Here is a 13,584-nt window from a genome sequence, read left to right on the forward strand (position 1 = left end):
AAATCAACGTGCAAGTACCACCTACCAATAAAAATTGTATCGGAAGTCCACTTTGTGAGTGAGGCGAGCAACTAATCAGCTGAAACTAATTTCACCTGTGTTTCGTCATTACTACACCTCCTGCAGTGTTTCAGCTTTTTTGCACAATCTAACCTGGATAGACAACATTGCTGACCTAGCTCTTTCCTGTTGCTTTGTGTGATCTTGGTAGATAAACTTGATGAACTCTTAACCACTCGCGTACCTGAAAGTGCATAATGAAAACTGTTGCTCAGCAAATGATACGGACCGGCAACAAACTTTTCTCGAGGTAACTTTGCAGTGATGTTTGCAGCTTTTTTGTCACCTCTGCAATGCTCTGTTAATCACAAAGCCACATATTAAAAGAGAATTTAAAAGAGAATTGGGTGAATTTTAAACATTAACTCTGTAAAAGGGAAGATTATATTGTAAACTTAAGGGCAGTGTCTTTGGTAATTACTTTTTACGCTGCTTGGCTCGTAATGTTCCTTAGTGGGCTCATAAAAGATTTCTCCCATAGAAAAACACCAAATGATGTTGTCGAGGTCCATCCATCCAACACTGAAACAGCCGCAGAGATGGAAACCCTCCAGCATTTGCCCAGTCCTTCCAGTCCTCTCACTGTGAAGGCTATGGGAGAGTTTGTCCACCATGTGGATGCAGTGATGGAGAGGACTCACCATGGTGGTGGATGGCTTCTGTCTGGCATAATCTGTATCAACATCCTGATCCTTGGCTGTGCTCTGGTCAGCAGCAGCGCCTTCAACAGCGTGGCCATTACTGCTGTGCACCGGCAAATCTTCCTCATCATCCTCCTCCTCCTCACCATGTTGTGGATGCTATTTTACACCATCATCACCTCCCGAAAGAATCACGCAGTCTTGTTCAAAGACAGCCACGCCGGGCCTGTGTGGCTCCAAGGTGAGAACTCGTGATGATTCTGTCTGGGTCTCTGTTTTTAATTGAGTCATTTCAAGGCTTAATCGCTTCATTGTTTACATTGCAGCTGGACTTGTGTTGTTTGGCCTGCTTAGTTTCCTCATGGACATCTTCAAGATTGTCAATTATGTGGGCTACCTTCACTGTGATTCTGTGGTTAAAGTAGCCTTCCCTGTTGTGCAAGCTGTATTTCTGTTTGTCCAGGTAGTACAAGTTGAAGAAAATTCTGCTTATGCATTGCAACAATATCGTCTTACTTGCGTTTTGGCTGCATTAGCAAAACTGAACAGAAGTTGTCTGTTTTCAGACTTACTTCCTATGGATTCATGCAAAAGACTGTGTGCAGCTGCACACAAATTTTACACGGTAACTTCTTTTCTCTACTCACTGAGGTCAGCTCTTCACTCTCTTCAGTGTCTTTATTCATACACATTTTGACTTTTGCAGGTGTGGGCTTACTCTTACACTTTCAACTAACCTGCTGGTCTGGATGGCAGCAGTGACCGAAGAATCAGTTCACCATACTGAGATTTATGATCTGAATATGAACATCTCCTACAAGTTTTACAAAGGTATCATGGCAGTTCTTCAAAAATCGGATTCATTTGAGGACACAAATAACTTTAAGATTGTTCCTTTCATTTCAGTCAGCTACGGTGACAAGAAATGTAAATGCAGTCACTCAGCATGTGACACCTTTGAAGAGGCCTTCTACTACCTGTACCCCTTCAACATAGAATACAGCCTTTTTGCTTCTGCTATGGCCTACATCATGTGGAAAAATGTGGGTCGAATCGTGGAGGATCACAGCCACCACAAAGCTAAATTCTGTCCAAAGGAGGTGTGTTTGGGACCTGTGATGGGAATCCTCCTGGTGGTGGTAGGAATCGCAACGCTTATCTTGTATGAAGTCCAGATACTAAAAGAAGACAGAGAGAAGAGAAATGCGGCCCTGCTGATTCATTTTATTATGAATATAGTGATAGCGAGCCTGATGTGTCTCTCCACTGTCATCGGCTGCATTGTTTACAGGCTCGATCACAGGGAACACGTGTCGGAGAAAAACCCTACTCGCAGCCTGGATGTGGGGCTGCTGGTGGGTGCTTCAATGGGGCAGTTCCTTATCAGCTATTTCACAATTGTGGCTGTGGTGGCGACAGGAGCCAGAGGCTACCTGAATGCACTCAACCTAGCCTGGGCTGTGTTAACAGTGCTCCAGCTGGGTCTGCAGAATTATTTCATCATCGAAGGCCTCCATCGGGAGCCCTTTCATGTGATTCGGGAAGCAGCCCTGCACACTAATGCCTGTGCCCTTCAAGAACATACAGAGATAGATGTTGTAGTGGACAGTAACAGGCCTAACTACTTCCTGACTTCATGTCCTGATAAGCCCAGTTGGAAGAGAAGAGTTCTGAAGGAAGTCTGTGCCTTTTTACTGTTTGCTAACGTAATAGTAAGTTGTATTTATACATATTTTACTTGCATTAACTACGACACAGTGATATTTCTGGTAAAAATATGTTCCCATTCTGTTTTGACAGCTGTGGATCATGCCTGCATTCGGAGCTCGGCCACAGTTTGACCACTCGGTAGAGATATTCTTCTACAAATACACAATGTGGACTGCTATTGTGAATATTGGACTTCCTTTTGGAATATTCTATCGCATGCACTCCATCGCCAGTCTGTTTGAAGTGTACTTGATTTCCTAGCTGGAGTTCTTTTTATGCATGGAAAGTCATTTTAAGATGGGACATTTTATGTAATGAATATTCAAATTTCACTTGTTATATTAATAAATGTCATCTTTAAGGAAAACACTTCACTACATTTTCATGATCTGTTGATTTACTAGACATTTTAAAATTCCTATATACTGATTTACTCATGTACATTTGGGGATTGTGTGTTTAACGTATAGTTACGGTTGCTTATGAAGCTTAGTTGGCAAAATACTTGAGCAATATAATAAAAGTTTCACGGTAGTAACTAATTCTCGCTCTTCTAGTAAATAAATAGTGGTAATTGTGACCTTAACTTAAAATGATTCATTTTGCTAGTTCTCAGAAGCCTTAGTGGATAATAGCGTTCAGCATTTCTGTCAGAACATATTGATTATCCTTTGCTGCTCACCATCTCATCACCCCTCCTTAGAAAACAAAAAAAAAAATAAGTTTGAAATTGGATTTTAAAAACACTTGTCATTTGTATGCCACTTGAAATTGGGCCTGTAAGTTGCTGTAGGGAAGCTAAAGGTACACTGCTTTTTAATTGTAGCAAAGTAAGTTTGCCCAAATATCAAACCTTTATCAGACTGAATGTGAAAAGGAGCATGATGCCATCTACTGGGGAAAATTTAAAAATGCTACCTTTACATGATGTTACCCAGTTGGGCCCAAAGTTCATTAAAATACATCTGATGGTCTACATTAACCAAGGAAGTAAAACTGACTTTTAGTGTTTGTGAGAACCACTGTCACTCTTTATGAACTATTTTAAAACACCGAATATATATAAAGAACACCGTTCAGTAATGTGACCAAGATGGAATTCACAGATGCATATCAATATTTTCAGGATGGTATTAAGGAAAATACAATTTTCAGCATAAAGTATTTTAGGCAGAGCGAGCCACATCAAAAATGAAACCTGGTCATTTACATAAAAACATACAGTCTGTATTATCTTCAATATCATCACATAAACTACAACCATATTAGACAATTTGAAAAGGTGCAAGTTCACTTTAAAGCATGGCGAGTACGACAAATAGCTTAAAACACTAATATTATGCCAACCAAGATATGATACAAGCCTTTTGTTGGAAAGCACCATATCTTCTATGACACATCTGACTGAAAAGTTAAACAGTATTTCCTCTTTGACGTCTATGCTGTCAAGAAAAGAGCCTCAGCCTTTAGTGAATGCTCCAGTCGTCGCAGTGCTATGACAGACATTCTGTGGTCTTGAGGTCTGAAGAAATGTACAGTTGTTTACGGACAATATTGATGACTCAAACATCTTCCATCTTAATCAGAGAGGAATCTCTATCTCACTTGTCTGAATGACTCTCCAACCAAAGTGGGTGGTGTAAGGGGCAAGTTTTATGATCACGAAGAAATTTCAACACAGTGAGATTTACCAGGAAACCAGCAGATACTGAAGGGAAGATTAAACCTAGACTGGGAACAATCTCATTTTCAGTCATGAAGTCTTCTGTCTACATCCTCTGGATTTCAAAAAGGCGGACATCAGTGTCGTACCAGATAGGAGGGTCCACATTGCTAGAAAAACAAAACAAAATACATGGGTTTCAGTCAGCGTGAAAAGATGTCAGTCTCCATAATGTGTGACATAATACGCCTGACTCACCGCAAATAAACAACACCCCACATATAGGTGCGAAACCACATGGCAGTGCCTGCATTGGCCTGATACTTTCTGATGAGGATGGGATGAGGAACTGGCAGCAGGCCCACTAGTGTGCCATGCTGCAGGAATTTCAGGATCTCTGATTCATCTGTCAGACCCCTGTAGTGAATCAAAGAGCAAACTTCAGCACCATTTTTGATAATATTACATAAGAGGTAGTATATTACATGCTCACTAAAAAAGAAGTGTTTACATACTTGTCGATGCAGATCTTTTCCACTTGGGGAACTAGCACTTGTAGGAGACGCATGATAGTCTGCAGGGGTAGCTTACACTTCCAAGAGAGGACCTAGGACAAAAACAGTAAATCTGAATTGAGTGCTCATTCTGTTAAGCATTCAACATCCATTAAAAACTGAAGAACAGGCTGAGGGTGAAAGAGTTTACTGACCCATTCTGGTGTGGGAGCCCAGAAGGATGTTGAAGACGCGCTCGACAAACGTCTTCTCTCCATTTCTGCTTCAGTGTAGAAAACATCCTGACAATGGCAAGAAATAGATTACAAATATGCATATAGAGCACATTTAAACAAACTCATTTACACAGTGAAGACACACTTACTTCATTGTCTCTGCCTGAGTTTGACTCAGTGTCACTGGTCCCAGCGGCTGCACTTTGGTCTGAGTGGGTTGTGTGTGGGGAGTCTGTCTTTGGGACTGACACCATGGTGCCATCCTCTGATACCTGGGACTTCTCCGTTAGTTTATCAATGCCTGCGGTAAACAATAAATCAGAGGTCACTGATTAAGAATGACTACACCAATGTGCCTGGACATATTTGATATTTTTAAAATCTGCAGCTGAAAATGGTCCAAACAAGTACTTTTTCCTGAAAAATTCTTTGAGATTTTCTGCTGCAACAGCTAGTTTGTTGAGAGGTTGACCATTAGTTCACTTCACTCTTATCAACGTATCCCAAAAATTATGGACAAAACAAATACTAGACACCAACTCTAAATCATCTTCATCATCTCAGACATCTGTAGTTCTCCCTCGGTGCCCTAATGCACTGTATGTATGTGTTATGTGTGGCATACGTACTTCACAGTGAATACACGGTACTCTAATTACAAAATTTGAAAAGTACAGTTACATCTAAATGGCAGTACCTGGGATAGCGACCAGACTGGCCTTGAGTGTACCAGGCTCTGCTGGCACTGCAGGGTGTGAGCCCTCCATGGACACAGTCTCTTGGGAGCTTGTACGTGAAATGACATCTGGTGATTTTTTCTTCCTCTGCAAAGCCTTCTGGATGGAAGCGGGATCAGAGGGCAGGTTGGCCAGCTGATGGAACACATTACGTTTGCGGATGATGGCATACACCAGGTTGCAGTTTCCTGGCAGTGAGAGAAAGAGGGACGGGCAAACATGTCAAAACAAAATCCATTTAATTCCATACAAGCACAGAATTTCTCCAGCTTTTTTTCTCACCGTCAAACTGGTACTGGATAATGTTGTTGAAAGCCTCGAGAAGGAAAAAAACAAGGTGATGGTTCTGGGCTGCAGAGAAGAGGAACCAGCAAGTGGAGAAGGCCTCCAGCAGGTGGAGCAGTTTATTAGCAGCTACCATGGACAGGCTCTTTAAATAAGGGGAAACTGAACAAGAAGCAGAAAAAATCTTAAGAATGCAACAAAGCAAACATTAAAAGTTATTGTAACTTTCACTAGAACATAAAATGTGACAACAATTTCTAATGACATGGAAGAGCATTTACATGTTACTGTTGCATATAAAATATACGTATTGCCCAACAGATGGCACCAAAGCTATTTACCATTTACAACAATGGTGAGAAGGCAGTCAAAGAGAGGCTGGAGACGCTGATGGCCTGTAGTGATTATCTTGTGGAACACCTAGAAAACAAACACAGTGACAGACTTGACTGTTATTTCATAGAGCAGTAATCAAGATTGTTGTGGTTTTAGCAATGTAGCAGGAGTGCCAATCTCACCACTATAAGCAGGTCAGCATGAGTCCCTGTGAACACTGGGATGTCCATAGGCACATGGATGGAATAGGGCTTATTCAAGCGTACACCAAAGTTTCTCTCTCCACTCAGCAGCAGCAAAATGAACACGCCAATGTGCATGAGTCCAACACGTGCTGCAGCAAGGAATTAAAATTAAAAAAAACAAAAAAACGAGTTATTTTTTTCTGTATGTCTAGTTGAGATTTTTCATGCGCAATGAAGCATCTGAGGAGGCTCACACTGGTCAGCTCTTGCATCATTTAGGTAGTAAAGTATAGGAACCAGAATATCCAGAACATCACTGCTCTTCAGGACAAAAAACAGGAACTTCTGTAATGGGAACACAAAGTGGATTGTGAGCATAGACCTGTCTAATGCCTCACCTGAGGAAAGAAATGCTTCATTTTATGTCTTTCCAACCTTATTGAAGTCACAGAGTTTCCAGAAAAGCACCAACAGCTCCTGGTGAAACTGGATCTTCTTGGTGGAGTTCGGTAGGTATGTCTGAGTCAAAGGGTTGGTTAGGAGACGAGCTAGGCCCTTTAGGACAAAGTCAAAATCCTGCCAGTGGGAAAGCACAAACATAGCTTTGGAAAAGTGATCTTGACAGGAAAGATCTTCATGTGCGTTTTTATTTAATCGAAACAACGGTAAGCATACCTCCTCTCTGTGAATCCTTGACAAATAATTCACAAACAGGTTCTCAGGGCCTGCAGACTGCACAAAGATAATAAGATTTTTTTGAATGATAGCAAAAACGTGTCATATTTTCACCAAATTGATTTCTTCATCTTTGCCTTGACGTACCTCTTGTTCTTCCATGCTGGATGGAGAGGCTGGATGATGGGGGACCCCTCCATCGTGCTCCAGCGTCACAATGAGGATCTGTACAGCCTGCTCCACCAGCTGCTCCCGGTAGTCAGAGAAAAGCAGGTGGTTGTACGGGATGCCGTATCCCACTGGATCATAGGCGCATACCACATTCAGAAGGGATGTGAACAGAGGCAGAGCATGTCTAGGAACAAATATGCAAAGATTGTATTAGTGAGTCATGTGTTACCCAAAGAGTCTTCAGACTGAGTGTATTACATAAAAGGGCTTTTTTTTAAAGAATTACAAAACACTATAGTTTGTAATGAGATGTTCAGTTTTAGTCAAGACAGACATTGTGTTGAAAAATTATAATTAAAAAAACAGATACATTTGTACATATTGTCTACATGAATGTAAAATAATGTGGAAGCAGAAAGATCCTAAGAGCCAAAGAGATTGACTTTGTAAACAGTAGTGGAAGGTCCACATGCAAATTTTGATTTTGGAAAGTTCATGCAAATCTCAGCGACAAATGAGCCATTATCCATTTCCATGATAACACCACTGATGAAGACAACTAGATGCAGTTGTTTTGGGGTTTTTTTCAAGCAATGATTTGCATACTCTGACATGGCTGAACTCGACCAAGAGGTGTTCTGTTTGATCATAACATCCCTCATGTTTCTGTGTGATTTTTGCTCATGTCACAATTTTAGTCACCACTATGAAAACAGCACAATCATGACTAGAAGTAGAAAGAACTCATAAATATCATTTTAACACAGTTTTGATGTCTTAAATCATTTTTTTAAAGAAAAGAAACAAAGATAAATTTCATTGTTTCCATACTTGTCTCCTATCTGCTCTTTGTAAGCACAGTCTGTTGTTTAGCCAAGTGTAGGCAAAAAGTCCCAACATTTTTGTCAAGAAACATTTCATTAATAAGTGTGTAGTTGTGCAGCGTAACATGGAATGTTTAATTTTTTACAGAATCTGGTGAGAGTAAACAGTATATTTTTAGCACATTTTCTAATTAAGACATGTAGAATAAAGTAATCCAGACAAACTATCAGGGCTGAGAAGTGGCTCGGTGGTTAGCACTGTCACCTTGCAGCTAGAAGATCCCCGGTTCGTGTCCCGGCCTGGGCCTGGGATCTTTCTGTATGGAGTTTGTATGTTCTGACTGTGCAACGTGGGTTTTCTCTGGGTACTCTGGCTTCCTCCCACAGTCCAAAAACAAACAGGTTAATTGGTGATTCTAAATTGTCTGTAGGTGTGAATGTGAGAGTGATTGTTTGTCTCGATGTGTAGTCCTGTGATAGACTGGTGACCTGTCCAGGGTGTCTCCTGCCTTCACCCTAAGTCAGCTGGGATAGACTCCAGCACCCCGCAACCCTAATGAGGATTAAGCTGTGTATAGATAATGGATGGATGAATAAAATATCAAGATTTTAAGTGTGGATTTTGTTTTGTTTTCTGGTAGAACAACAGTTTTTGGCACCATTTTTGGCATTTTTTAAAAAGACAACATACCTTTCAACACACTGGTATAGATTGGGGTTTGGAGAGTTAATGTAAGGCCACATATTTAAGATTTCTTGTGTCATCTAAAAAGTTTCGTAGAATTTCGCCTGAGTTGAATGGAACACATAATCAGATATACATATGTGTGTGTTTGTCCATATATGTATGAATGCTCCTAAATTAGCATATTACCTATTTTCTGTGGAGCAGAAGAATGTCACCCAGGGGTTGAGGACATTGTTGTCTGATGAGGGAGGCAGGTACATGGCCTCAGAGAAGCAGGTTAGTAACAATCTCAGCAACTCTGTCCTGGAGATGAAAAAAAGCATCAAGATTCACAAAAAAAAGGAAAAAGTAAGAGAAATTCTGTGATACATATGTTGGGAGGCACAGGTGCATAAAACCATCTGACTTACCTATTCAGGTCATGTATGTAGTTAAGAGGGGGGGATTGTGCAAATCCCACCCCTGACTCCCAGATGTATTCACAGCTGTCTATAGACTGCATGTTTTCTATGGAGTCCTGGACACAGTGGCAAAAAACAAATCAAATAATGTCACTCACAGTGCAGCATAAAACTTTGTCACATGAGTTGATTAATTAAACTACATAAATGAGTCTTTGTCTAACTACATCGGTTATTGCACAACTAAAAATCAAGCGTACATCATGGAAAGCTTGCTGTCATGAGAAACAATGCTGGCTCTTTGTAAGAAATGGAATATGAACTCTTATACCCCTCTGATAGTGTGTTGTAAGCAACTAACACCTAATGGTGTCATTTTTATGAAGACGTTTAGTGTGGAAATATTACAGTGACAAGGAAATAATACAGGCAAGTCATTGTGAGCTCAAAGTTTGCAGCCAGGTGTGCGACACTCCTTCTTCCTCAGTCATGAAGAACGAGGACTTCTTCCTTTTGTGACTGACAGCATATCATTCGCCATAATCTCTTTCTTTGTTTCTCTTTAGAGAAACTCGAGTGGCAAGTTAGTTGAGCAACTTCAGATCGTAAAGAAGGAAGCAGTGATGGAAAAAAAACATGTCTAACAACAAATTAGAGTGAGGTCAGGAAAATGGTGACATTTTTAAGTTCCACTGTTTTTTAACGTGCTAAGCAATAATTACATTTGGTGATGGTGGTAAGATGACAAATGAGTGGCACTGGACTGCACCGTGTCAGGACAGATACTCACAGGGCCTCTCTTATGACTATGCACAGTGAAGTCAGGGCAGAAGAGGAGGTCGGCGACAGCCAGAAGCAGTGACTCGGCCAGTGGTCGAGCTCCATCATCATCATCCAGCTCATCTGTCTGAAAATGGACACGTGAGGTTAGCTTAAATATTCTCTACTGTCCATTAAAAGGAATTGTAGAATATGAAGAAGAGTGCTCATGAGAAATAACTTAGCAATGGCTAAAATTAACTTGCAGTATTACACTTTGTGCTCCACAGGGAAGGAGGAAAATACACCGTCTTATAGCTGGAAAGAGGAAACTTGGATTGTCAGGAAAGCTTTGGGGTTAGAGTCTCAATGTTGTGACTAAAGTTCCTCTCCAGTCATTGATTACACCCTGAAAAACTAATGTCTGTGTATTAAAATTACATATTTAGATGTTTTTTGTCCTTATAGCCTTACGATGGCTTGGAATAAGAAGTTTTTTAGTCATACATATATAGGATTGGCTACTTAGTTGCTAATGTAATTCCAGCTGTCTGAATGCGTGTTTTGCAGCTCATTGCAGTTTTGAGGTGAAAATGCTCAGTCATGGTGTTGATTGCTTATTTTGCTCATGATATGTTTTAATAAAATCTCCATGTGGACTTACTTTTCATCAGACAGGGTATTTAAACCATATTTGTGTAACTGGACTGAGTAATAATCGGAAAGGCTTGATGAGAAATTACATTTTGTAGCTGATCTATCATATTTTTTTGTAGCAATAAACAGCAATAATCAGTATTGGGAGTGGTTAAAGAGGCTGCTTTTGATGACTATGTGTATACATATTTAAATTTTTTGGCTTAATAAGCTCCCCTTTCCTGTGTCCACTTACCCCGGCGTGCCCAGCACCAGGCACCGTTGACCAGAAGAATCCTCTCCAGTCCTGGTCCTCAAATATATAGGGAAGGATGCGGGTCAGGATGCGAGTGCAGTTCAGGATTACCTGTTTCTCTCTCTCAGAAGGACAGCCAGACTCAGCCCCCTGAACCAGCTTCTCCACAGCCTGCAGGATCATGGAAACATGGTTGAAGTATGTTGGGTGTGGAAATGTACTGAACTAGGGACACTGCTGGCGTGCAAAGGTTTCAGATAGTGTTTTAACTTTCATTTTAAAAATCTCATTTTCTTCAGTAACATAGCTGCTAACACTCTTTTGATCGCTGAAGCATTACTTAATGGACATGCGCATATCATACCTTAGCAAAACATCAAGTTTCTAGGATGTTTTTCTGTCAAAAATATAGTAACAGTATTTTGAAATATCAGATTATTTGTACATGAGGACAATGAATATTGATTTATAAACAGGTGACAAATTAAAGGAAAAACCAACATAACATTCCTTTATTTGGTGTTTTGGGTGGAGATCCAGTGACTACGAACGCCACAGCATATGATTCACCTAATTGTCATCAAACCATTAAGTGACTCCTTGTGCCCTAGGCATCCTGGAAACAACCATTCCCATCAGGACAGAAGTGTTTCATCATAGGATAAAGGCGATCACTCAGAATAACTCAGTATTGATTTGCGGTGACAAGTTCACCTAAACAAGGCAGCTAACCAGAGGCAGTCAGTACAGGGGTTCAGTTTGTCTCTTTTAATTTATTGCCTGTCTGTAGTATCAGAATTATTTCTTAATATTGCATCAATTGGATGTTAACTATTTTGGTTTTAGAGGAGGAAAATATAGGAACAAAATCAGTCATCAAGAGTACTACAGTGTTTTCAATATTATGTGGGTCCAATAACAAGAAACAGTGTGCAGTGCAGTCTTACTGACAAACTGCAGCACTTTAAAATCTGTATATGCTTCAAGTTTTTTTTTTTTTAACAGGAAAGTACACTCAACAGTGTATCTACTGTTTGTTTCATTTAATAATAGAAACAGTTCGTCAGATGGGATGTGATTTTGTTTTAGGCCTCTAACAAAGATTTACTTGATTATTCATTATCTGCATCTCATCAATAGCCAGCTGGAGCCAATGCCTAAAATAGGCAACAAACTCTTTGAATCAGCTCAGCTTCAAGGGCCCTCATCTCCTCCTCTTTATTTAATTATTCTGCAAGGCCCAGTAAGTCTGTTTTCTTTCTGACAGGCAGTTTCAAACGGAAGCTGGGTGCAAGAGACAGGAAGCAAAGGGAAAGGAAGGGGAGTTGGTTCATTTATTCCCACATCTGAGAGCCTGTGCAGGGTCCTAATGAACAAAATCCTGCAAAACATTACTCCATAACGTGACTTTAATGTAAGCATGCCCATCTCATTAACACATTTGTATTGCACAGAAGCATTAACTGTGCAGTCAGCGTGTACCTTATAACACAGAGTTGCTAAATTTGAGGGGGACTCCTCTCGAACAGCTCTTATCTCTGCAGCTGGCACCAGTGCAAAAACATCCTGGACCGTGGTGGTGGTGTCTGCCCAGAACTGATCCCAGAAAGCATCGTCTGTGGCTTCCACTGGCTGTGGAAAACATGTTTATATTTCACTTCCCATATGAGCCAAATTGAGCATTTTTATCCAAGCCACAGTTCAGATACAAAGGCCTGATTGATCTTGCATTAATATGATGTTGCCATTTCTATCTTAATACACACATGGCTGTAGAGTCTTACATTACATCCATCACCAAAGGCCTGCGTAATGGCAATGTAAACAACTGCTTGTTCCAGCAGGAGGGGAAGCATTATCTGGCACATTGACTTAAGCACCTGCCGCATCTGCAAACGTGGTCATTTTCCAAAAACCTGCGTCATCAGCTTTGACTTCTGCTCTACGCCATCATTTGTATTATCATCAAAATCTGAACAGCTTGAATTAAGGTTTACAGCAAATCGCAGCGCAGAATCGACGATCATTTAATCCACTTTGTGACAAATACGACACTCGGCAGGGTGCGTGCAATCAATCTGCATCGACGTTATAAACAGCGACATTATGCAAAAATAAATAAATGTTAAGTAAAAAGCCTGCGTACAACACGAGGCAGTTTATTTTTTCTTATGCGCGTTATTTCATGTCCTCGGTGATGCTCTTCGGTGCGCTCGCCGGTTCCTTCTGTCTATGTAACGCTTTATTCTGCTTCATGGAAGCGCATATACCTGTGTTTTGGTCGTGAGCTGGATCACTGCCTTCCTGAAATTCAGTTTTGAGTCGGTGCTGCCCATTGCGATTATTTCCCTTTATACCTACAGGACCGCTGCTGCTGAGAATCCCCGATAATCTCACCTCCGTCCTGCGCTTTGAGTCATTGGCGGAGGCGTGTTTTTTTTTTTTTTTTTTTTACACTATTGGCTGGACAGGCAGGCTTCACTACAGGGTGTAGCTTCCGGGTTGTGAAGATGTCAAATCTTCCAGTCAGATTGATTTTTGTTTGTTTGTTTTGTTTACCGTATTACAAATTGCAAGGATATATACACTAAACAATGCTATCCCTAAAGTCCTGTTCTGGACTCCGTTAATAAATACCCAGAGTGGTTTAATAGGCAGATTGTTGCAGTCCAGTGTCTTCTACGGTGGATCTATTTTTGTTGTTGGGATTTAAAGCTCTTTGACACATATTGCATCAGGCTATTTGTGGAAGAAAACAGTTCTTTTATAATCAACGACATCCTTTGGAGAATCAAATTTGTGTCATACAATTGACTGTTACATGTGG

At 40.6% G+C, this 13,584-nt stretch overlaps 2 protein-coding genes across 2 annotated transcripts; one reads left to right on the forward strand and one right to left on the reverse strand.

Moving 5' to 3' along the window:
* The first annotated feature begins 84 nt into the window (after nt 1-84).
* LOC111564641 (proton channel OTOP2-like) lies at nt 85-2,780 on the forward strand. The gene is made up of 7 exons (XM_023264342.3): nt 85-310; nt 542-942; nt 1,028-1,164; nt 1,268-1,326; nt 1,408-1,532; nt 1,608-2,413; nt 2,502-2,780. Exons 1-7 carry the CDS (start codon nt 258-260, stop codon nt 2,670-2,672), a joined length of 1,752 nt encoding a protein of 583 aa, XP_023120110.1. The 5' UTR covers nt 85-257; the 3' UTR covers nt 2,673-2,780.
* Nucleotides 2,781-3,616: 836 nt separating this feature from the next.
* On the reverse strand, nt 3,617-13,186 carry hid1a (HID1 domain containing a). Its single transcript, XM_023264344.3, has 19 exons — nt 13,028-13,186; nt 12,240-12,389; nt 10,758-10,928; nt 9,897-10,013; nt 9,116-9,222; nt 8,892-9,008; nt 7,170-7,377; nt 7,023-7,079; nt 6,783-6,923; nt 6,602-6,692; nt 6,345-6,496; nt 6,168-6,246; nt 5,824-5,988; nt 5,502-5,729; nt 4,954-5,105; nt 4,784-4,870; nt 4,590-4,681; nt 4,333-4,491; nt 3,617-4,244 (listed from the first exon to the last, which is right to left on the reverse strand). Exons 1-19 carry the CDS (start codon nt 13,091-13,093, stop codon nt 4,181-4,183), a joined length of 2,403 nt encoding a protein of 800 aa, XP_023120112.2. The 5' UTR covers nt 13,094-13,186; the 3' UTR covers nt 3,617-4,180.
* Between the last annotated feature and the right edge of the window lie 398 nt (nt 13,187-13,584).

This window comes from Amphiprion ocellaris, chromosome 19 (assembly GCF_022539595.1).
Source record: "Amphiprion ocellaris isolate individual 3 ecotype Okinawa chromosome 19, ASM2253959v1, whole genome shotgun sequence".
NCBI lineage: Eukaryota > Metazoa > Chordata > Actinopteri > Pomacentridae > Amphiprion > Amphiprion ocellaris.